This window comes from Silene latifolia, unplaced genomic scaffold (genome assembly GCF_048544455.1).
Source record: "Silene latifolia isolate original U9 population unplaced genomic scaffold, ASM4854445v1 scaffold_141, whole genome shotgun sequence".
In the NCBI taxonomy this organism is placed as follows: domain Eukaryota; kingdom Viridiplantae; phylum Streptophyta; class Magnoliopsida; order Caryophyllales; family Caryophyllaceae; genus Silene; species Silene latifolia.
In genome coordinates, this window is record NW_027413135.1 from 776,930 (window position 1) to 801,494 (window position 24,565).

The 24,565-nt window shown below is 36.3% G+C and overlaps 1 protein-coding gene and 1 non-coding gene across 2 annotated transcripts; one reads left to right on the forward strand and one right to left on the reverse strand.

Moving 5' to 3' along the window:
* Positions 1 to 4,537: 4,537 nt before the first annotated feature.
* LOC141637756 (small nucleolar RNA R71) lies at positions 4,538 to 4,644 on the reverse strand. The gene has a single exon (XR_012541891.1). It is a non-coding gene; the product is annotated as a small nucleolar RNA R71 (small nucleolar RNA).
* A 6,615-nt stretch (positions 4,645 to 11,259) lies between these two features.
* On the forward strand, positions 11,260 to 22,738 carry LOC141637723 (topless-related protein 3-like). The gene is made up of 24 exons (XM_074447167.1): positions 11,260 to 11,661; positions 12,274 to 12,453; positions 12,562 to 12,675; positions 13,146 to 13,304; positions 13,425 to 13,602; positions 13,706 to 13,847; positions 14,435 to 14,550; positions 14,646 to 14,781; positions 14,869 to 14,978; positions 15,546 to 15,612; positions 15,697 to 15,770; positions 15,851 to 15,946; positions 16,193 to 16,285; positions 16,511 to 16,638; positions 16,973 to 17,207; positions 17,335 to 17,502; positions 18,163 to 18,318; positions 18,397 to 18,507; positions 18,744 to 18,923; positions 19,045 to 19,173; positions 20,106 to 20,201; positions 21,178 to 21,360; positions 21,445 to 21,620; positions 22,205 to 22,738. Exons 1-24 carry the CDS (start codon positions 11,582 to 11,584, stop codon positions 22,419 to 22,421), a joined length of 3,324 nt encoding a protein of 1,107 aa, XP_074303268.1. The 5' UTR covers positions 11,260 to 11,581; the 3' UTR covers positions 22,422 to 22,738.
* Positions 22,739 to 24,565: the final 1,827 nt, after the last annotated feature.

A 24,565-nucleotide genomic window follows, 5' to 3' on the forward strand; every position in this document is an offset into this window, starting at 1 on the left:
TCCTCAGCATACCTAGACTTCTCATTGAACTTGTGATAATACTCAGCCACTGTCATATCAGAAGTCATCTTGAAGTCATCAAACTCCTCTCTTAACTTACTACGCACATGTTTCGGCACAAACTCTCGACGCATGGCTCTCTTGAACTCACTTCAAGGTATAACAGATAGCCCCTGTTTCACATATAAGTCTAGAGCACTCTCTGTAACCTTGTCCCACCACTCTCCGGCCGCCTCTCTCAAGTAGAACGCAGCTTGTTCCACTCTAAAGTCCTCAGGGCAATGAACCACGTTCAGAATGTTTTCCATCTCTCTATGCCAATTATCAAGTAATATTGGCGCACCCATGCCCATGTACTCTTTTGGGTTAAACCTCGCAATGCTTATACTCATCTTGGCGAAATCCACACCCGCCTCTTTGTCTTTTCCGAACTTCTTTAGAGCCTCAGTGAGAGCATCTTAGTGCTCCAACATCTTAACTATCTCATTGATACTCATGTTTTCAGCTCTAGCATACAACGCGTTCCTCTTTGGCGGGATCTTGAAACTATATAAGAGAAAGGTAAACATAAACACACATCTCATATCTCAAACACGTATACAGCCTGTGCAGAACCTACTCGATTGAGTAACACCGCCCACTCGATCGAGTTGCCCACTTACTCGATCGAGTGCCTCGACTCTAGAATCTGACCAGAATGCATCCAAAAACTTACTCGATCGAGCCACAAACTTACTCGATCGAGCTGACCCCACTCGATCGAGTGCCCCAACCTACTCGATCGAGTGCCCAAAAATAACACACTGTCCAGAAATGAAAAACACCCTACTCGATCAAGTCACACCCACTCGATCGAGTCACTCACCTACTCGATCGAGTGCCCCCCACTCGATCGATTCATGCTGACTCGTATACTACCCTCATGCTCATCTCAACACTTTCCAACCAACTATCCTTATACACAAAACGACAAACATACATACTAACATACTATATATATACACACACACACACACACACACACACACACACACACACACACACACACACACACACACACACACACACACACACACACACACACACACACACACACACACACACACACACACACACACACACACACAACAAACGACAACTTACTTCACATGTTTCTAACAAGCCACGTTATAAACCACTCATCATACGATTTCATTGTTCAATCAACATACATATTCATCATGTACTCATCATCTTTCACCACAACATCTCCTATCCTCCACATGCATTCATCCACCAATTCACACAACACACTTCTATATAGATATGCAACATACGAGATAAACACATAACGATCCCGACACACATCCCATAGTGACCGGTTCAAAGTTGTAGGGCGAGATCGCGACTTTAGGACGTCTCCCAAGTCTTTGTATTAGCTCCTAACAACTCCTAGTCGGGTTCATTTTATTTTGACTCCCTAAGTTCATTGGGTTCATTAGTTACTGGTTCCAAAATCGTCGCTCTGATACCACTTTGTAACACCCCCATACTCCAAGTGCCTTACCAGGACCACGTAAGGCATGGGAATGCTACCATCTCGGTTACCCGAGGCAATGTATATCAAATAGGCAATAAAGAAACATACTTTAATAAACATGTTTAACGTGATACAAATCCAAAACCAAAATTGACAAAGTAAAATACAAATGTTCCTCAAAACTGTCAAACCAACTAAAATAAGAATATAAAAGAACGTTTTGACACATCGGAAGACTTCTAAACAGCTCGTGATGACTGAACCCAGCTATCCCATGCGCATCAACTCATACCTGCTCAACAACTGCTCACCATCTCCGAATGGATCACCACGATTTTTAAAACAATTAAACGGGGTCAGTACTGATTACACAAACAACACAGCTGCAACAAAAGCAATACAACAATCCAACCAAACAACCCAATCTCCAACATACCACCACACACCTGACTACACACTAAAGTGTGTAGTCCTGCCAGAATACTCATCGCAACAAGTATTCCACACCACCAGTGGGGGGGGGCGCAGTCGTTCTAACCTAAGCCCCGCTCATCTCATTCGAGCGATAAACCCAAGTTCCTAAATGTGCACATCCCTTCTGTGGCGTGTTCCATAGAAGGCGAATCAAGGGCGTGAAGCCACTCCCGCAAATGACTCCACTCGGCCGAGGACGCACCTCGCAAACCACAGACAGTTATACAACCAACAATACAATCAACCATTATACAATTCATTACCGATATGATATCCAACAACAACAACAACAACAACAACAACAACAACAACAACAACAACAACAACAAAAACAAAAACAACCAATTACCAACAATGCCATGTAAAAAATACTGAGTAGGAAAACCCTACCTGGAATAGCAATCACACGAGACCGTCACAGCAGCTAATCAAAAATGTTCCTCTACGAATCCTCCTCCCTCGACACAACGATCAGAACGGCATAAAGAACGAGACAATCCGACGACCCTAGCCTTGGGATTTGCTAATAATGCGATAAATGCGAACTACGTAACTTTTTTTCTTTTCTTTTGAAAGGTTTAAGAAGGTAAAAGTGATTAAGAATAGTGACGGAAGTCCTTTTATATTGATCTCGCATTATTAACAAAACCCGGCTAAACAACCCGTAATACGCACTTACTCGATCGAGTAAGTGACTTACTCGATCTAGTGCCCCTTACTCAATCGAGTGCCCCTTACTCGATCGAGTGTCACTCGTACTCGATCGAGTACCCATCAGGTCAGCTACTATTTTGCGTAAAAACATACTTACTCAACAGAGTAAGTCCCACTCGATAGAGTACCCATAGACATAGAAAACCGTAGTATTACATTGTAATCTTTCCTTAATATTAGTGTAATTTCTCTCTAGTTTATCAAAGTTCTTCATTTCTCAATAGTTTACAATTAGTTATCTTGGGTTGTAATTGGAAGACAAAGAAGAAATTCATCTCCTTTATCAATCCAAGTTCATTACTTTACTCTTAGTTGGTATAAGTATAATTCTCATCTTTTATTTACAATTACTTCATTAGTCTACAATTATTGCATTACTTGTTTGTTATTCATTGAAACTAGTAACCTTTATCATATTTACAATGTATGCTTGTGTATTGTTGCACTTTGTTGTTAATTACTATTCTATAATCATGAGTGAGTGAGTAGTCTTATCTAGAGTTTAGGGGAATCTTGGGTTTATAATGGGTGTGATTTTGGGTTAGAATTTTAAGGATTTGGGCGCTTTAATGGTTATCATTTTCATGCACAAAAAGTGTTTGTAGAATTGCTCCTATGAAAGTTTGAGTATTTTCTCACATGTTTGGTTATCTTGGTGTCTATACTAGTGGATGAGTAATCCTGGTGTGTAGACTCTTAGATGATCCTTGTGTATGTTTGTGACGAGTCTTGGTTAATCATATGAAAGTTGGTTAATGAACTCTAGGTGTCCTAAGACATTAGGCATAATCCCTTGACCATTTGCATCACCCATGTTTACCTTGTTTCATGCCCAATTACCCAAGTGAACCAAAAAGCTCTAGTCTTTCTTATATTGATCAACTACACTTCCATTAGCATACTTTCATATATAATTTACATCTTAGCTAATAATCAATCAACTCCTTCTTTGTTTGACTAAACTAAAGGCTTAAACAAACTAAGCATACACCCCACCATCCTCGTGGATATCGACACCCTATTTATACTACTTAAATTGGGTAACTTTACAAATGTTTTTTGATTCGGAATCGACGACAAATCTGTATATCAAAATGGCGCCGTTGCCGGGGATGACGTTATGTTATGCTTAGGTAGTTAAAGTCTTAGCTTTAGTCTTAGTGTAATTATTTGTTTGTTTGCTTAGTTTGTGTGCTTCTTGTAGAGTGTGTGTGATTTTTGCCTTACCCTAGTGTGTAAAAAGCACTAAAAGGCTTATGATTTGTCAAGTTACATGCCTAGGAGGAACCATCACGTTTTGCTCTTTGACTCCAATCCCGAAAGTAAGGCTTTTTAGAGCCTTAAGGAATAGGACCATTGCAAGGGTTATAATCTCTTCTCAAGCAACTTCGGGCCAAGCAAAGTCACCCACCCAACCTTTCATTGAAACCACAACTCAACAACAACCAAACAACCAAACCACAAATGGCGGCTTTACGTAACCACAACCGCCCCAACCATAATGACGCTTGCAATCCGATTAACTTTGGCACCTTGGCCCTAAACAACTTTGAAATGCATCTCGCTCGAGTTGGCCTTATTGAGAAGGATAGTTTCGGTGGGCACATTGACGAAGATGCACATGCCCATCTTAGAAAGTTCAAAAACAAGGTTTCCATGATGAAACAGAATGGAGTGTCCGATGATACATTGAGGCTTATGTTGTTTCCATTTTCTTTGAGCGATAAAGCGGATAGGTGGATAAATGTTCATGCACCAAATACCTTCACAACTTGGGATGACTTGGCCAAAGCATTCCTTGCCAAGTATTATCCTTCTTCAAAGACCGCTATGCTCCGGAATGAGATCCAAACATTCCAACAAGAAGATGGGGAGTCCTTGGGTGAAGCATGGGATAGATACCAAGATTTGATTGCTAGTTGTTCTCACCATGGAATACCGGCTCGGTATATTACTCAAAGATTTTTCCAAACTCTATTGCCAAGAACAAAAGAAATGGTGAATGCCTCGGCGGGGGGAAGTTTTGACCACCTTAGAGATGTTGATGGCACCGTTTTGATTAACAAAATGGACTCCGAGGCAAAATATGGCACAAGAGGGAATGTCTTGAGAAGAAGTAAGCCCCCTTCCGAATTCCTAGTAAATGTGGAGACTAATGCCAAGCTTGACATGCTCAACAAGAAGCTTGAGAAGTTGAGTAAGAAGAAATAAGTGAACCAAGTAAACCAAGCTACCACATCTCATGGGCCACCCATGGAGGAAGTGATGCAAAGACCAACATGTGAGTCATGTGGAGGGATAGGGCACACTTATGAAGTATGTGAAAATAACCATTATAACAACTTTGATGGGAACAATGTGCAAGAGGTGAATGCTTTACAAGCATTTAACAACTTCTCCAACTGTCCACCTAGGCCCTCATTCAACAACCAAGGATCCAACCAAAGTTTTGTCAACCAACCTCAAGCATACCAAGAATATGGGGTTAACCAAGGGAACCAAGGTAATCAAAACTTTTACCAAGGAAACCAAGCTAACCAAGGGTTTGGTCAAGGGTTCAACCAAGGATACAATCAAAGCCAAAATCAATGTTTCAACAACAACTATCAAGGGTAAAACAATAAGCAAAGGTACAACCAAGGGCAAAATCACGGATTTAACCAAGGTTACCAAGGGAACAACCAAACTTCCAACTTTAGAGATCAAGGATATAGCTTTCCTCTTCCAATTGCCAACCAACCCTTCAACCAAAAGCCACCACCCCAATCAAGTAATTCCATGGGAGATGCTAAATATGACAACTTGGTAAAGTTGATAGGGGATTTGGCAAGTAATACCCAACAACAATTGAAGAATCTTGAAGCTAAAGTGGCTTCTCAAACTCTCATAAATTCTCAAAGACCACTTTGTTTTTAATTTCTCTTCTATAATCATGAGTGAGTAGTCTTATCTAGAGCTTAGGGGGATCTTGGGTTTATAATGGGTGTGATTTTGGGTTAGAATTATAAGGATTTGGGTGTTTTAATTGTTGTCATTTCCATACACATGAAGTGTTTGTAGAATTGCTCCTATGAAAGTTTGAGTATTTTCTCATATGTTTGGTTATTTTGGTGTCTATACTAGTGGATGAGTAATCTTGGTGTGTAGACTATTAGATGATCCTTGTGTATGTTTGTGACGAGTCTTGGTTAATCATATGAAAGTTGGTTAATGAACTCTAGGTGTCCTAAGACATTAGGCATAATCCCTTGACCATTTGTATCACCCATTTCCCATGTTTACCTTGTTTCATGCCCAATTACCCAAGTGAACCCAAAAGCTCTAGTCTTTCTCATATTGATCAACTACACTTCCATTTTAACATACTTTCATATCTAGTTTACATATTAGCTTATAATCAACTCCTTCTTTGTTTGACTAAACTAAAGGCTTAAACAAACTAAGCATACACCACACCATCCTCGTGGATATCGACACCCTATTTATACTACTTAAATTGGGTAACTTTATAAATGTTTTTTGATTTGGAATCGACGACAAATCCGTATATAAACTAGCCATCATTTTTCTAAGTAGAGGCCGTCATTGCGACGGGCGAAGTTATGTGTCTTATTAACGGACTTCTTAACACGTACTTACACACATACCTTTTTCTCTAAAACGGTTTCCGAATTTTCCTTAAAACTTAGTGGCGACTCCTTTTCCAAAATCCCCGTGGATTATCAAATTCCCACATCCACAAGATGGTATGTGGGAAGTTTCTAGGAAGCTACCCTTTATTATTATGTTTTATTAATATTTTTACCTCACATTACTATTATTATTATTATTATTATTATTATTATTATTATTATTATTATTATTATTATTAGATATTACCGTCACCACATGACACTCTCTTACACGCCTAACTTGACCAACACCCATTTTATTTTATTTTTTATTATTTCCATCTTATAACATAATTCGTAAAGTATAATTTAAATATAATTTTATAAAACACATTTTCCACATTTTATCGTTGACTAACCTTTGACCAAGCCTTAAAAATACGGGGTATTATAATTTACAAGTATGACCTGAAAGATACCTTTCATTGAGTGGGGGATATAACGAATAAGAGAATCGGTAGCACACACTTATATCGTACAGGTTAGAAGTTGATGGAGTAGGTGTCCTCTACAATAGTGTGTTACAGTCATCGCACAACTTGTCTCGTACAAGTGGGAGATTGTTGGAGTAGTGTCCTCCACAAAAGTGCGTTGGCTTTCAGTAAATCTCATGAAAGGAATATACCTGGGATACATGTTTTATACTCGTCAGCTGATCAACGTAAATCCGTAACGCTCGACTGACTAGAGTTTGACATTACTATCATATGACGACGGTGATCCGCCGATTCCTTAAGGTCAAACCTATAGGATGGAGCAGCAATGGAAAAACTATTTATTTGTATTTAATACAGATAATTAATCCCTTGAATAATATGACTAATGGTTAGTCAAGTGAGTTTTATATTTGATATAAGTCAAATGTATTTATTATTCGATTATACAATAATCGACTAATAAATATAATATTTTATTTAATATGATTAAATAAGATAAAATTCAGCAATTAAATGTTAATTGACTAAATTCGTATTATTTACTAATAGTTGATTAGTTTTAATACGGTGAGTATATATATTGTGAGACGGAGGTAATTAGCCGATTAAACTTACAAAGGGTTGTAAAATTAGTTAATTGAATTTTATAAGACACATTATATATTGATATTATGGTCAAATATCACTTAAAATTTAAGTGTATATTTTTTAGTTAATTGTGAAATTTAAGTGTTAAATGGTCATATTAACACTTAATTAAATAAGATAATTAAGTTTATACTATATAAACATTTGTGGGACAAATGTCAAAAGTCAAAATAAGACCCAAAAGCCTTATAATATAGCCAATATAATGATAGACAATGTGGAGGATTTTGTGGCCTAACTATGTCAAACCATGTGTTGTCCTTCAATTGTTTACATTTGGTTTTGCCTATAAATACTCACACTTTATTACATTTGCTTGTTAGAAATTTTGAAGTAAAAAATCTCCTACAAGTGTTATAGGTGCCATTTTATTTTGATAAGAACACAATTTTGTTCTTGATAAAACTTCATTATTTCTTCATCAAAAACACATCTAAAACTCACAAATAATATTAAATATCAAATATTATTATAATATTAATATTTGTAGTAATATTCAAGGTTTAACACAACCTTTATCTAGTTAATAAACTTAGTGTTTTTGGGGTGAAGTCTTGGGTGCCACCAAGATGAGGTTTTCTACATTGGAGATTAAGGAAGGAGGGTCATCCAAGAGCTTGTAGAAGTTCCATAAGACAACAAAAGGTTGTTTTTATTGCCAAAACTCAATGTGAGGAATTTTACTACTTAATCTTTTATTTATGTCATTAATTTTCATTCATGATAACTAGATCCTAAAACAAATTAAATTATGAGATAATCCCCTATATACTAAATGAATAGGAAAAGCTTCACATTTCCCGCCTAAAAACACCTTTCCTATCTTGATATAATTAACTCTTATTTACTTTCCTATTTTGAAATAATTTTCTATCTACAAAGATTTGTTGTATAGAGGATTTGTTTCTAGGTTTTTGTGATAAAAATTTCATTGACTTTGTAAGATAAGTCATAGTTAAATATATGTTATTAAAAAAATCTCCCCTCCATTTTTAGTCTTCCTATTTATTTTCTCTTTATCTCCTAGATAATGTTTTGACCTCTCTTTTCGACCCACATATATAACTTCAATTCTTTTTTGCTTGAAAATGATATTTTGTGAAAGAAAAGAGATTTTGATAAATGGGAAGATATAAAAAAGTTGGAGTATAAAATAATATCACTAATTTTGCGTAAGAAAATATTTTCATTAAAATACACATCATGTCATTAAGTAAATCTCTTGATTAATTTGTTTGTTTTAATTTATTTTTTCAAATCAAATAAGATAATGAGAAACATTACAAAAGTAATGAATTGTTAATCTATAAATAATATACTAAAAACTAGAACTCTATAAATACCGTGCATGCAATGCACGGGGTCTACACTAGTTTAATTACTAATTAGAGGAGTCTAATTATGGGTTTAGGACTTTCACGATCACCATTTGCAATCATCCCTGACCTCGATTTTGATCGGTTGGAACTGTTCGGACCACCGCTAACCACCACGAGTTAGTTCGCCGCCGTAGTGCTCCTTCTTCGACCACCACCGGAGCCCATTTCAGATCACCATACACCTGCTTACCTCGGAATTGATATCCGTGCATTGCTCTGCCACCCCCGTCACAAGCAGCCTCAATCGATGCACTTTGGCATCTCCGATGACCATCATGGACGCCCACCTGCTCCCTCGCGCAAAACCTAGAGGGTGAAATGGTTTTTCTTTTTTTTTTGGAATTTTTTTTTTCTAACTTAAACTTAGTCACTTTTTCGGTGCCATGTCACCTTTCTCCGGCGAGAAATCGACCTAAAAATCTTGTGTTGGGCTTAATTGCACATAAATTATAACTAACGAGGTGAATTTGCACTAAATAAAACAGATGGACTAAATTGCACATAGTGCCAAACGTACGAGGCTTGTTTTTCCACTTCCCCGGCTGAAAATGAAGTAGAACTGAAAATGTGGATTGAATGTGTGAGGTTCAAAAGAGTGCATAAGGAATATAAAATTGGGTTATTTAATGACAATCATCCAACCTAAGTCTCCCCTTCCTCATTTAATCCAACCTATTGATTATCCCATATTAATCTGATCTTTCCTATCATTTAACTTGAATTGATCTCGTCTCATATTTGACATGCTAGAACCGGTTGCCCAACAAGTCATGATGTAGCCCCACTTCTTTTCTATTTTTTTCCTTCTTCTTTTCTCCATTGTCCACCTTCTTCATTCTCCTGATACATCAACAACAATTCATTTTTTTTTCATTTTACTGCAATTATCTTTCATTTCTTCATCCTAATGAACAAGGGTTTCCCTAAAAAAGGACAGAAATCAATGTATTGAAACAACCATTTACAAGACAAACGCAAATTAAAATTTCCAGAAACACAAATTAATTGAAAATCATTTGGTCCTTCACTCGGGCGGATTTGTGGGACAAGAAAGAAGCAGCAAGAAGATCGTCTGATTTGTGGTTCTTTAATGTTTTACATGAATGGTTGTCGATTGTGACTTGTGAGTTGTGATGTTGATGTTGGCAAATGGTGCGTGAAGCCAGGAGTAGGTGGTCGACTTTGGTGACAAAATTAGTGGATGCGGATGGTGAATATGAGGGCAGCGAGATATGCCAGAGAGGAGGATTTGGTGCTGCTTGCTTCGTGGCCGAAGTTGGTGTTGACGGAGTCCAGGATAGTGGTGATAGTTGGACGAAAGCAGAGGTGAGATCCGCTCGGCTGTCGGGTTTTCGGTTCAGAGGTGATGTCGGGTTGGGCAGAGATGGTTGTAGTGCGTGGTGGACGAAGGTGAGGTGTAGGAGGGTAGCTATGGTGATGTCGGCGGCGACAATAGGTAGATATGGTGGGTGGTGGTGGTGGCGGCAGTTGGATGATGGTGGTTGTGGTGTTGGCAGGTTGGATAGTAAGAAGCTAAGGGACAAAATAAGTTATTTAACAGGTTTAACACACAAAAGGTAACCTGATTAACAGGTTGCACTTCCAAAGTATCAAAATAAGTTAAATGATAAGAAAGATCAGATTAATATGGGATAATCAATAGGTTGGATTAAATGAGGAAGATGAGACTTAAATTGGATTATTGTCATTAAATAACCCTATAAATTAGTCAATTGTTTATTTGAAAATTTGCACCAGAAAGTCAAGATTTTTTATTTTTTTAATTGAAAGCGTCACTTCCAATTTTAGGCTACTATTATCGATGTAACTCCTACACGCAAATTACACATGACTTACTCTCATTACCATTTTGACATATATATTATATATATATATATATATATATATATATATATATATATATATATATATATATATATATATATATGTAATATCCAATGATTCCAATCCATCTTAAACTTAAAACGAATATCACCCTTGTCAAGCAAAATTGATTGATCAAAATAAGACTCGGAAAAGTAATCAATATACTTCTTCCTATAAACGTCCCTACCGCCTACCCCGTAACAAATAACCAACTCACGTCTCACGAGTACACTGATCATTAAAGCATCTACGTATATATGAACATATGAAATGATATGATATTACGCCGAGAAACCTTCAAATTATCGCGAAACAATACCAGTCAAAAAAAGAATGGACGTCAAAAACGAACATTCAACTCCATTTAACCTACTTATTTGGAATCCATAAAATGCTTTCTAACATCACACGCAATGATAACCCAATGTACTTATCTAATCATCTAACCAACTTATCACTATAACCAAACTAACTTATCATTTCCCCTTATATCAACATTATAAAAAGCACACTTGCTTCTCTATCTTTCTTCCTTTGGCATACACACACACCCACCACCTTTATCTTCTTCTACATCTTTTTCTCTCTCTCTCTTTCAAACCCTAGAATTCCTCGTTTTTTGTGCCTCATTTTTCCCCCTTTTTACCCTCTTTTATTCATAAGCCTTACAATTCCTCTTCTTACTCTTTTAGATAAGATTTGTTAATTTATGGCTTGATAAGGGTTTTGTTTTTATTTATTTTAAAGTATATTTTTGGGGGTGATCTGGTGATTTGGAGGGTAATTTAATTGAATTTGATTTGATTTAATATAAATAAAGTTGTGCTGGATTTTATTTGTGGAGGACAGAAAATGTCGTCATTAAGCAGAGAATTGGTGTTTTTGATACTTCAATTCCTTGAAGAAGAGAAGTTTAAGGAGTCTGTTCATAAGTATGTTTGCTTTAATTGCTTATTATTTTGCTCTCTCTGTTTTGATTTGTATTGTTGTTATTAATTAATGTTATTTGTGATTTGATTTGAATGGACGTGTGCGTTTTTATTGATTTGTTACTTGACCCGTCTTAAGCTTAATACGGATAGTACCGTCTTAAATGAGAATTTGTGTTCATTTATGATGACTGCATGAAAGGTTTAGTACCTTGGATGTTCCAAAATAATTTATAGGAGACGGTTTTACAAGTGAGACCAATATCGACCCGTTATAGCTGTAATTGATTAATTATGAGTAGCTCATCAGGATTTGGTTGTTGCACATGTCAGACTATCTTGTACAGTTAGTTATAGATTCTTTATGCTTGGGATTTGTGTTTCATTTTATGCTTAAATTATGTCTTGTGATGGGTTAGCCTTTGATGTCGAAAGTGGTTTTGTGAGCTGTCGTCGGGTGAAATGGTGATTGAGGAACTGTTAAGCATCTTATACTTTTAAATAGAATTAGAGTATGAAGGTGTTTTATAAAGAGGTATTGTGATTTGATTGTGAATATAACAATGTGTAGTTGTAATTTGATTGTGATGTTATCGGTGTTGGGCTGTTGGGTAGGTTGGAGCAAGAATCAGGATTTTTCTTCAACATGAAGTACTTTGAGGAGAAAGTACAAGCTGGAGAATGGGATGAAGTTGAAAAGTATCTAATCGGGTTTACCAAAGTGGACGACAACAGATACTCCATGAAGATATTTTTTGAGATTAGGAAACAGAAGTATCTCGAAGCGCTTGATAAGTATGGTTCACTTCTTTGTCTTTGTTTAATGTGATTTTTGGTTGTAACTGTATGGATATCTGCTGGCATTAGCAGGGGTTTAACGGTTGGTTTACTTGATTTTGTTAGGCAAGATAAGGCCAAGGCTGTTGAGATACTTGTCGGTGACTTGAAAGTATTTTCGACATTCAATGAGGACCTGTACAAAGAGATTACACAGCTGTTAACTCTTACTAATTTCAGGTGTGTTTATCAACCTTACGAATAGGCACTCTATTATTCATTTTCATACTCTAAAGTACAGAGTTAACCATGAGACCATTTAATAGTCCACGTCAATTGGAAATTTGCAGTGCCATACTTGGGAATTGTCTTATATTCATTAAGTCGGTGCAGTAACTGTTTTGTGGTGGTATAATGAGACGTGGCAGCTTTGTCAAAATCAAAATATCTCATTTTTGTCTAAACATTGATCGATATGGAATTATGTTAGATCACGTTGTGACTATTTGATATGTTCCATGGAGTGCACATTTATGTAGGAAGTACTACTTTTGTCCTGTCAACTCACCAAATCAGCGTTCTTCGGAATCAGTGGGTTCATTCACTCTGCTGAACGTATCTTGTCTGAGGCCCTGTAATTTGCTATATATGTATCTTTCGAGATCGCTTGAATATTTCCTCACAGTAAAAGCTGTTTCTTGGATATGCAGGGAAAATGAACAGCTTTCTAAATATGGCGACACTAAAACAGCTCGTAATATCATGTTGGTGGAGCTTAAAAAGCTGATCGAGGCAAACCCACTTTTCCGTGACAAGCTGGTATTTCCTACGTTGAGGTCTTCAAGATTGCGCACACTAATCAATCAAAGGTAAAAGTGATAGATTGTCGCTCCCAAATATTGGTGGAGTAAATTTTTTTCCTTGAGGCCAGCCTCTCCCATCCCCATTTGTTTGTCACAATTGTTTTTGCTAATCAGCCTTTTATCTAGTTTGAATTGGCAGCATCAGCTTTGTAAGAATCCTAGGCCAAACCCAGACATTAAGACATTGTTTACTGATCATTCGTGCACACCGCCAAATGGTGCTGTTGCCCCTGCACCTGTAAATCTTCCAGTTGCTGCTGTTGCTGCAAAGCCTGCAACTTACACTCAGCTTGGAGCTCATGGGGTATGTTGATAGATTCCCCCCTCGAATTTGGGTCTTCTTGATGTGTGTCAAATATATTAGTGTCGTTTAAATCCTCATCGGTATGGTCTTATTCCCTGTGCAGCCTTTTCAACCTGCAGCAGCAGCTGCTGCTAATGCTAATGCTAATGCTAATGCTTTGGCTAGTTGGATGAATGCTGCCGCGTCCACCTCTGTTCAAGCAGCAGTTGTGACTGCGTCATCCATTCCTGTTCCTCCTAATCAAGGTTGGCTTGTGTTTTTCGTTTCTTTCTTTCCTTTATTTTTTACCATGGAAAGTGGTGGCAGTCTGTGTTGCTCGGACTCGTTAGAAGTGTCTGACACGGGAGTGTCGGCTATTTTATGACAAATAATTAAGTTTCGGTTTAAAATGAAATGTCTGAGCATCCTACCCATGTCAGACCGTTGCTGGCACGCGAGGTAATATTGAAGATTCCGAACAACATAAGTGGCAGCCTTAAAGTCTCTGATTGGTTGGAGAGACCGAGAGAGTTGACTAATTTTTTTGAAAATTTTGAGAAATTCTTTCCATACAAAGCTTCCGTGCTTGTTTACTTTTTTCTCTTTTTTAAATAAAAAACCATGTTCCATAGAAAATGGTTGAGATTAATTTTTTTTTTTATTTGGAGAGAATTGGATTTTTGTTTTGTTTTTGGAGAATGTTGGAGAAATCTCTGCACGAATATTGCTAGAATTTCATAGTGCTCCAGAAGCTTTGGCTGTGATAGTATTGTATTTGTGTCTTGTGCTACATGTCAGTTGGCTTGATTTCTGATTTTTGGCTCTTTTCCTGTTGCGTTATTTGTTTGGGTAGTCCCTATCCTGAAACGCCCAAGAACACCTCCTGGAACTCTTGGATTGGTTGACTATCAGAATCCTGATCATGAACAGCTGATGAAACGCCTGCGCCCTGCTCAATCTGTTGAGGAGGTAATAATTGTGTTATTGGTTCAATATTTGGATTGTTCATGTGAGTTTGACCATGCACTTCTTATTGATCTTTGCTCAACTATTGCTGTGTCTAGGTCACATATCCTACTCCCCGCCATCAACCTTCATGGTCGTTAGAGGATCTCCCAAGAACTGTAGCTTTCAGTTTGCATCAAGGATCTGCAGTCACAAGCATGGATTTTCATCCCACTCATCATACACTTCTTATTGGTACGTTAATAGACTATATCCGGCAGTTCCATTATTGTGGCATTTTGGTTTTAGTTGGATCTGATGGTAATCATGATGTTTCATTAGTTGGTTCTGCAAGTGCTGAAATAACCCTTTGGGAGGTTTCAATGCGTGAGAAATTGGTATCAAAGCCATTCAAGATATGGGACATGGCTTCTTGTACTTTACAATTTCAGGTATATATTATTTGCCCTAAAAATCTGTCTGGACTCAGGAAGGTGTGAATAGTTCAACAACGATTAAGCTTTAGTCCAAAAATTGATTTATTTTCATTTGAAACTGTTGAAGAGAGTAATATGATAAAGAAATAAGAGAAAAAAATCAAAAAAAGAAGTCAATATTGTAACACCACATGAGGTTATGAGATTAAGTTGTCCCACATCGGGAAAATAAGTGGCTTGTGATATGTTTATAAAGGATTCCACCCACCACTTACGCCTTGTGCTTTTGGGCTTAAGTGAGGACAAATAATAGGCCCAAAGGTATACATCCCATCTTATTGGGGTTATGTTACGACGGTGGCGGGTCGGGTTGTTATAAATATACTGAAAAATAAGTTATTAAACTGGTTTTGTTTTAATAAGAAGTTCAATAAAAAAATGTAAACAAAAGTAATTGAAAGCAATGGACGAAAAGAAGGTTTTAGGAAGTTGTGTAGAGTATGAAGAGATGTGTATGCTGGTGTCCCTGATTGAAACAGGAACAATTACTTTTTTCAAATCTTATAATTTGAAGTTCTACAGGCTGCTTTTGTCAAAGATGTAGTATCAGTTAGTCGTGTTGCATGGAGTCCAGACGGAGCATACGTGGGTATGTATGTTTGCTATTTGATTAATGTTCCTATTTGGTCTGGTAGCTAGTGAATTACTTAACAGTACTTATTCACTGTTGTAGGAGCTGCATTTACAAAGCACTTGATTCATCTGTATGCTTATTCTGGACCTAATGATCTTCGACAACAGTTGGAGGTGAGCGAATTGAGTGCTGCTTGTGTACTTGGAAGTTGAACATTGAATATCAAATTCTCCTCTAATTTCATATCATGCAGATTGATGCCCATATAGGTGGAGTGAATGATTTAGCTTTTGCTTACCCGAACAAGCAACTATGCATCCTAACATGTGGAGATGATAAGCTTATAAAGGTAACAAGATAGAAACCTCTAGTTGTAAACTCTATCATTCTCTTAGTGGCACATGCTTGATTATATATACTGGGTAGTATGGAAAATCTCCAATTTAATTTCATAGAAAACTGTAGGGATTACATTTTTTGCAACATAAAATTTGGCCAAAATGCACTTTTTTTACTATGCGCCAACACTGTACTGTTGTACACGGATCCACGCTTGCATACTCTGCCATTTTAACCAAGTTTTGTCACGAAACAGGTATGGGATCTATCAGGCAGAAAAATATACAATCTTGAAGGTCATGAAGCACCTGTGTACTCTATATGCCCTCATCACAAGGAGAATATCCAGGTACATACTACACATTATCAACGGTTGTAGTGTCATACTGCTTCTGCTTCTTTAGATTGAAACTAGCGTTTTAAGGACAAAAGTGCATATGTTATGAACATCTGTTGCATTTTGGTCTTCAGCCGTCATTATCGATAAAAAACTGTGTTAATATGGACCTCTGGTACTGGTAGAGGTACTATCCTGGGCAGTGACATCATTTTCTTATGATTTGTTTCTTTGCAGTTCATCTTTTCAACTGCATTTGATGGGAAGATTAAGGCTTGGTTATATGATAATACGGGCTCTAAAGTTGACTATGATGCTCCTGGACACTGGTGTACTACAATGCTTTACAGTGCTGATGGTAGTAGGTATGTTAGTGACTGACTTGCCTTGCAAGAAGGCTTTCATGTTTCATGTCCATTGCTATCTAACTATTATTACCTCCTCCATCCCATTTTTATCCCTATTTGACTTTGATGGGTAAACGATGTCAAATTTGATGGATATTCTCTCACAGTACAATATGTACAACTTTCTTAAAATAGTACTCCGTAATGTAGCCGTCATTTTGGTGAATCAAACATGAATAACCTCCCATTGTATATCTAAATATTTAAAGAAATAAATGATCAATGTTGCAAAACCTATGGAGGTAGTATTTGACACATGACCTTTGTGAATCTAACTAGATTGCATTTACAGATTGTTTTCCTGTGGAACAAGCAAGGAGGGAGAATCTTACTTGGTTGAGTGGAATGAAAGTGAAGGGGCAATAAAGAGAACATATAGTGGATTTAGGAGAAAAACAAACGGAGTTGTGCAATTCGATTCGACACAAAATCATTTTCTGGCCGTAGGGGAGGATCATCAAATTAAGTTTTGGGACATGGATAATGTCAATCTTCTCTCTCATACAGATGCTGATGGAGGGCTTCCGGTAAGTGTATATTTGACATTTTACTTCGCTGATGATACACGAAAGTAATACCTCTCTTAAGGAGTAAGAAGGTTGAAAATCTGTAAGAGATGTTTACTTATTTCTTCCCTGATGCAATGCAATTCAGAGTCATCCCCGTTTGAGGTTCAACAAGGAAGGAAACCTTCTTGCTGTCTCCACCGCTGATAATGGAATCAAAATACTTGCAACGGCTTCTGGTCTCAGATCATTGAGAACAGTAGAAGCCCCGTCATTTGAAGCACTGAGAACACCTATTGAGGCTGCCGCTAATAAGGTGAGATTTCATTTTCTGCCTGTACTTTCGAGTTCTAACTAGCTCCTTTGACCAAATACAAATTCTTATGTAAGTGGGAAACAGCTCTAAACTAACTTATATCCCCAGTTAGCAATGGTATTCACTGATTTTGGAAATATGCAAGTGGTTCATTTTTACATATTCAATGCTTTTAAGAAAGACTTACGGTCGGCCAAATGTTGTCAATTTTTAACCCTGTGAAACTCTTTATGAGTAAAGACTCTCGATTCCTTTGTCCTTTTTTATTTGAATCTAGCATTACACTACCTTTGACAAAAAGTTCATACTTTCCTTTCTAGGTTGACTGCAAACTTACTAGATTTAAATCTTTTCTTTTTGTATGTTATTTACTTATATGTGATCATTGTATTTTGGGACCCACCTAATTCTCCACCTTGCATTTTCCACCTATATTATTGTGCTCCTTAATTCTAGTGGCCAATGAGACGTGGAGTTTAGTTCAATACAGAGGGAGTATGTATTTATTAAAAGAATTCAAAACTCCAGATGACTTTTAAGTGTCAAAATTTCTTTCCCTAAATACACCTTTTCATTACACAGTGGACAATCTTATAGATGTAATCACGTAATATAAGTATCTTCAAAAAAGACTCCTGACTGTAGCTCACGTCCGTTCAGAATGGGGCTGATATGATTCCAAGAAGCGCAGAAAAGGCTAGAGTGGTGGAAGAGGCACCCGAGAATAAAATTAAACCATGGCAGTTGTCCGAGATCACGGAGCCTGTCCAGTGCAGGATGGTGACATTACCAGAAAGTACAGATAGTTTCAGCAAGGTTTGTCGAATGACACTATGCAATCCGGTGTTAGACCATATACATATTTTTTAATTCCCGACTGTCTTGTGGCTCCAGGTTGCCCGACTTCTGTACACTAATAATGGCGTCGGAATTTTGGCCCTTGGTTCCAACGGTATCCAAAAATTATGGAAGTGGAGTCGAAATGAGCAGAATCCTGGTGGAAAGGTAATGAGTTGCAAGGATTTTTACCATAACTCCTAAACCGCAAGTCTTGTATGAGACGGTTTCTCAGATTTTAGACCAACCAAAGTATTACGCGTTATGTATTCCTCATTATATTTTTAATGCCCTTAATGCACTGGTCTCACATGTGAGACCGTCTCATTTAAGGTTTTTTAGTATTTGAAATTTGTTTAATTTTTTTATATTGAACTGTTTCTATTATTGTTGAGTGTCAAAAGGCCACTGCCAGCGTTGTTCCTCAGCATTGGCAGCCAAACAGTGGTCTTCTTATGACCAATGAAGTCTCAGGTGTTAACATGGAAGAAGCTGTACCATGTATTGCACTTTCAAAGAATGACTCCTATGTCATGTCAGCTGCTGGGGGAAAAGTTTCATTGTTTAACATGATGACATTCAAGGTATCAGTACTTGTCGCTTTGTGCAAACTCATCACAAACTTGACTAATTATAAAATACAATAAGTTGAAATTCTTTATTGGTACGTTCATGATTAACAAATGACTGGGTTTGTGTAACCAGGTAATGGCAACATTTATGCCCCCACCGCCTGCCTCAACATTTCTGGCATTCCATCCCCAGGACAACAATATTATCGCCATTGGAATGGAAGACTCAACAATTCACATTTATAATGTTAGAGTAGACGAGGTTTGCACTTGGAGTTCTAGATTTCATTTGACTCTTTTTGTTATATATATATATATATTTTTTTTTTTTTTGATAAGGTAAAGAAACTAGGTCAATCAAAATCAACCTATAACATCCTCGCGGATGTGAGAGGGTAGTGAAAGTAGAAAACTTTCAATATACCATCGAAATCGTAAAACGCCAAAATGGGAGGGCGAAGAGAAAGACTCAAACAAATAATGTCTAAAACAAACAAAGCCCAAAAGAAAGAAAATCCAACAAGAAGAAGAGGGTAGAAAAAAACTAAAGAACCAGAGTTTCCAATCTTACAAAATGCAAGACATAAATCTTCATAGAAAGGGGGATAAGGTTTGTAGACCAAACCAAATTCTCAATTAAGGATAACATAAGGCAGGATTTTCGCAACTTATCTCAAAAATTAGCCATCTAAATATATTCAACAACTGATTTTTGCTAGAAAACACATAAAAACGGTGTATCACAATTAAACAAAAGTCTAAAAACTATGGAAGATATATGGGTTTTTAGATCTTCCCAATCTTCCAAAAATACTAGTGTTCAGCTATAATAAAACTCAAGAAATTTCTTTCTCAAAAAAAAAAAAAAACTCAAGAAATTTCATTTACTTTCTTGATTTCACCTTCATTTCTCAAGAGAGCTCTCCTAGGCTAAAATGGAGAGCAAAAAGAGTCTAATCTTAAAGAAGGTAAAAAATCAAGAACAATAAATGAAGAAATTTCTAAAGTAATGAAGGGCTAGTTGGGTAAAGAAGCCAAGAAATGGATTCGAGACATTCAAAACCCAAAGTTTGCTGAGTTTGTTTTTTCTTTTAGGGAGGTTTCTCCCTCTAAAAAAATTTAGAGATGTTGTCTTTTTGTTATATAAATTTTGAAATTTGTGTCTGAAACTTTTTTATTTTATATTTTGTGTAGGTGAAATCTAAATTGAAAGGTCACGTGAAACGCATAAGCGGGTTAGCCTTTTCAACCAGTCTGAACATCCTAGTGTCTTCTGGTGCTGATGCTCAAGTAAGGCTCCTTTGTCATCACTTGAAATATAATGCATGCTTGCTTATGTGATTTACTTGAATATTTGAATTTGAACTATGGAATTGGCTTATAAATTCTCCCTAGGTTTTGACCTATGTTACTCAAACTTGTTCAGAGTATCCAACATGTGTGTTCAAATGTTGGACTAGGACATATAAATCCACTTGCTTTTGGCTTAAAATGGAGTGACTACTGTTACAAGTTTATAAACCCATGTCAAGTGTCAGGTGTCAAGTGTTGGACATGGCAACATGGGTAGGCCAGATAATATGAAGAGTTGGAGTAGCATAGGTTTTCACAGTTTAGATTTCTTCCTCCCTCTTTAATGTTGTGATCTTCTGTTATTACCTCATTTCTTTACTTTCATATTAGGCAAGTTCTTTCACAATATTTTTTCAATAACCCTTTCACAATTACTAAAAATGCTGTTAAACACTACTTAAAATCTCACAGTACATTATTAATCATTTAACATAACCTAATTAATAATTTAAACCCTATTAAGACCAACTCACACTCGTCTCTCCTATCTACCACTCACAACCCCTCCCACCACCTCCAACCTCCCCAACCCAACTTCCGAGTTCCGGCCATCATACTCACCATCAGGGACGCTCTCTGTCGGTACAAATGTACAATAGTTGACCTTCGTTACCAACATCGTCAAAACCTTCTTCCCCATACCTGACTTTCGAATCCGACGACCTCCCCAGCCCTTACTATGAAAGTCAATCTCCCCTGCCTTGAATCACGTGCAAAACAAAACTGGGAAGATCATAGAATTACTAATGGAGTATAAGTTTCCTTTTTCTCTGTTTTAGCTTTAGAATTTTCTGCCCTTGAGTTTGAAGATGAAAACCAGGAATTTCACGGTTTTATGATAAATAAAATCAGAATTTTGACATAAAAAGCTGAATTTTCTGCCGTACTTTTTTTTTTTTTTTTTTTTGTGCAGTTGTGCGTTTGGAGCATCGACACCTGGGAGAAGAGAAAGTCAATTATGATACAGCTTCCTGCTGGAAAAGCAGCTAGTGGTGATACTCGAGTCCAGTTTCACTCGGATCAAACCCGTTTGTTGGTGATCCATGAAACTCAACTAGCAATATATGATGCTTCTAAGATGGAATGCATTCGACAGGTACAATTTTTATTTTATTTTTTTACTATATTTACTTAGCATTTTCTTAATCCTCATCCTAATCCTTTTGGACTTCTGAAACAGTGGGTTCCACAAGATTTGCTTTCTGCTCCTATATCCTACGCAATATACTCGTGCAACAGTATGATAATTTTTGCTACCTTTTATGATGGCAACATCGGGGTCTTTGACGCCGAAACCTTAAAACTTAGATGCCGTATTGCCCCATCAGCGTACCTGTCTCAAGCTCAGTTAAATGGGTAAGTTGAACATGTAACTGTCTTCCTTGTCGCTGCTTTAGGTATTTGTGTCTCCACTCAAACATGGCTCAGCCAGGCCCATGATGACCTCTACTTAGCGCCGTTGCTTAGTTGACTCTATTGAAGTGTTACATTTCGATCTCATAAAGAAATTCTCCATCAACTATAGAAAAAAGTCGTTAATTGACACGAGTACACTTTTGTGAGACAACTTTACACACACACTATTGTACAAGTAGTCTTATGCTCGACCATTTTATGCACGCAACGAAGTCAATAACTCGTTTATTGGAGATATATCTGACTCAAAAAACGAGGCATATATAAACATGAATTTGCTCCTTGTATGCCTGTGGTGGTCTTGTGAGTTTTTGTTTATTGTAAAAACATGTTATTTGCATGTAGCGTTCTTATATGAGTTTTTGTTTTACTGTAAAACTGTACCATAGTTACTAGAAAGTTCCCTTCTAGAGTTGTGCATTCTATTTTACTCTACCTATTCACAAATTAGACTTCCTTTTTTTCATATATCCTTTCCTGGATTTAGCAACGTTCATTTATCAATCTTTGCTCTATTGTCACAGGAGTCAAGCGGTTTATCCGCTAGTGGCATCGGCCCATCCACAGGAAGCCTTCCAATTTGCAGTCGGGTTGAGTGATGGGACTGTAAAAGTGATAGAGCCGACTGAGGCCGAAGGCAAATGGGGAGTGTCTCCACCCGTTGATAACGGGATGATAAACGGCAGGACAGCCTCGTCATCGGCCACAAGCAGTCACACTCCTGACCAAATACAGAGATAAAACCTTACCTAGGGAAACATGTTTGTATATTACTTTCATATTCTTTATTCTGTGCATTATATCAGTGTAGACTCTTAGGGCTGTGATCCTCAGCAAAGACGGGCTTATTGGCCAAGTGTTAGGAAGATGGATTCTTGTTTCGGGGTCTATAGTCGAAATGGAAGTTGTAACAAAAAAAATATGATCATTTGCAAATGTAGCAAAATCCCAGAATGTGTCGTCTCAAAATGTAGCAAAGCTACTACTACTGTATGTAGCTTATGAAATATGAATGATTAGCTTTTCATAGAAATAATCAATTTTCATTTTTATTTCAATATTTTCTTTGAAATCAAATACTGAGTACCTTGTATTCTCTCTCAAAACAGTGTTGATCATGGACAGCTAGAATTTTTTGCAGTATAATTTTTACTTATTACACTACTTTTTCACCCTTATTTTCCATTTATCTACCCTTAACTAAAAAGCAACAAATTTTCTCTCTACTACATCCATTTTAAACGTAAAACAAGTATTAAAGAGTAAGTCCATTTTAAACGTAAAACAAGTATTAAAGAGTAAGTGAGTTATACATTTGATGTAGTACACCAGATAGTATAGTTTTTGAGCATTAAGAAAAAGTTTTTGAGTTTTAATTTTAAAATTTTGAGTTTTATTATAAAGTTTTTGAGTTCATTTACTTAAATATTAATCGCAAAAAGTTACATTATAACTCAAAAAATTTATATATAAGCTCAGAAAAATTTGATTTTTAACATCCCCCTACTACTAAGAGAATAAAAATTCTCTTAGTTTTCCCGCCTAAAGAGACTTCTTAGTTGGGCCTATTTTTCTGGATACTACTAACACAACAAGATTTGATGGATTGTAAATTGTGGACCTTATACGTAGCCCAGTTTTTCTATCTCATCTATCAAAGTAAAAGTTATTAATAGCCCATAATTTTGGACTCTACATGTGATATTGGTGCTGTTTGGCCTTGCTTATGAAAAATGACTTTTCTTTTTTAAAAGGAGTTTATTTACAAGTTACTTTTCGGAAAAATTTTAGTTGTTTGGCTATACTTTTGTAAAAGCGGTTTCTCACAAAATTTACATGTTTGGCCTAACTACTTTGATACAACTTTTGTTTGCTTATTTGGTTATTTATGTAAAAAGTAGAAGTAGAAGTAGTAAATATCTACTTCTCCTTTTGGGGGTAAATAATGAGTTTTTGACTTTTCAAAAGCACTTTTAAAACTCTCTAATTTACCATGTTTGGCCAAGCTACTACTTTTTCAATTACAAAAGCACTTTTTAAGCTTGGCCAAACAGCACCATTATAAGCTAGAGAAGTGAACTTGATTTCATATGAATTTAAATTATATTATATTTATATGTTACCTCTTTTGTAAGAAATCATCAGTTATTTATTATGAAAATTTTTGTCTTAGTAATATGGACTATTTTTTTAAGGATGTAAAAACACTTATGTATTTTCTACTAGAATTAAAAAGGTGAAAACATTATTTTGATAATTTGTAAATCGTCTTTTTCGACGCGAGGAATAGTTTTTGCCGCTTTTCGTTTTAAGGTCAATACGCGTTTTAATAAAATTATACAACTAACTTAATAATTGTACAATTAATGTCATAAATTAGTTGCATGTAACGGTATAAAATTATTGTGTTAATTTTAATAGTAAAAAAATAACTTAACTTAAAATGTCTTCTTATGGTAGTAAACTTTTTTTTCAACCTCTTATTAATATTATATTTAGTAGATTATAACATTAAATTAAAAGTAAACTTCATTTATGCAAATAATTTAATTGATAATGTCTCTTTATAAAATAAACCTAAAAACTACTGTGCTATAGCACGGGTACTACACTAGTTATAGAACAAAAATGTAATTTATAAACTCTATAAAACTCAAAAAAATACACAAACTCAAAAACTCATTAAGTGTGAGGTAATACATCTAATATACAATCCTTTTTCTTAGTATTAAATATGTTCATTGTTTTATATTGATCAATTTAAAAAGCATCAAATTTTCTCTCTATTACTAACCCAGTAAACTTACATGGCTACATCATTTCAAAATAAATAAATTTCTTCTATGAAACATAATTTATTCATAAAGAAGTATTAAATATGTTAA

Excerpts from the sequence above, each read along its gene's own strand:
- LOC141637723 (XM_074447167.1), top strand. The coding sequence starts at position 11,582 with ATGTCGTCATTAAGCAGAGAATTGGTGTTTTTGATACTTCAATTCCTT. Across the intron at positions 18,319-18,396 it reads GTACAGATAGTTTCAGCAAG|GTTGCCCGACTTCTGTACAC; the intron begins GTTTGTCGAATG and ends TTGTGGCTCCAG. Across the intron at positions 19,174-20,105 it reads ATAATGTTAGAGTAGACGAG|GTGAAATCTAAATTGAAAGG; the intron begins GTTTGCACTTGG and ends TATTTTGTGTAG.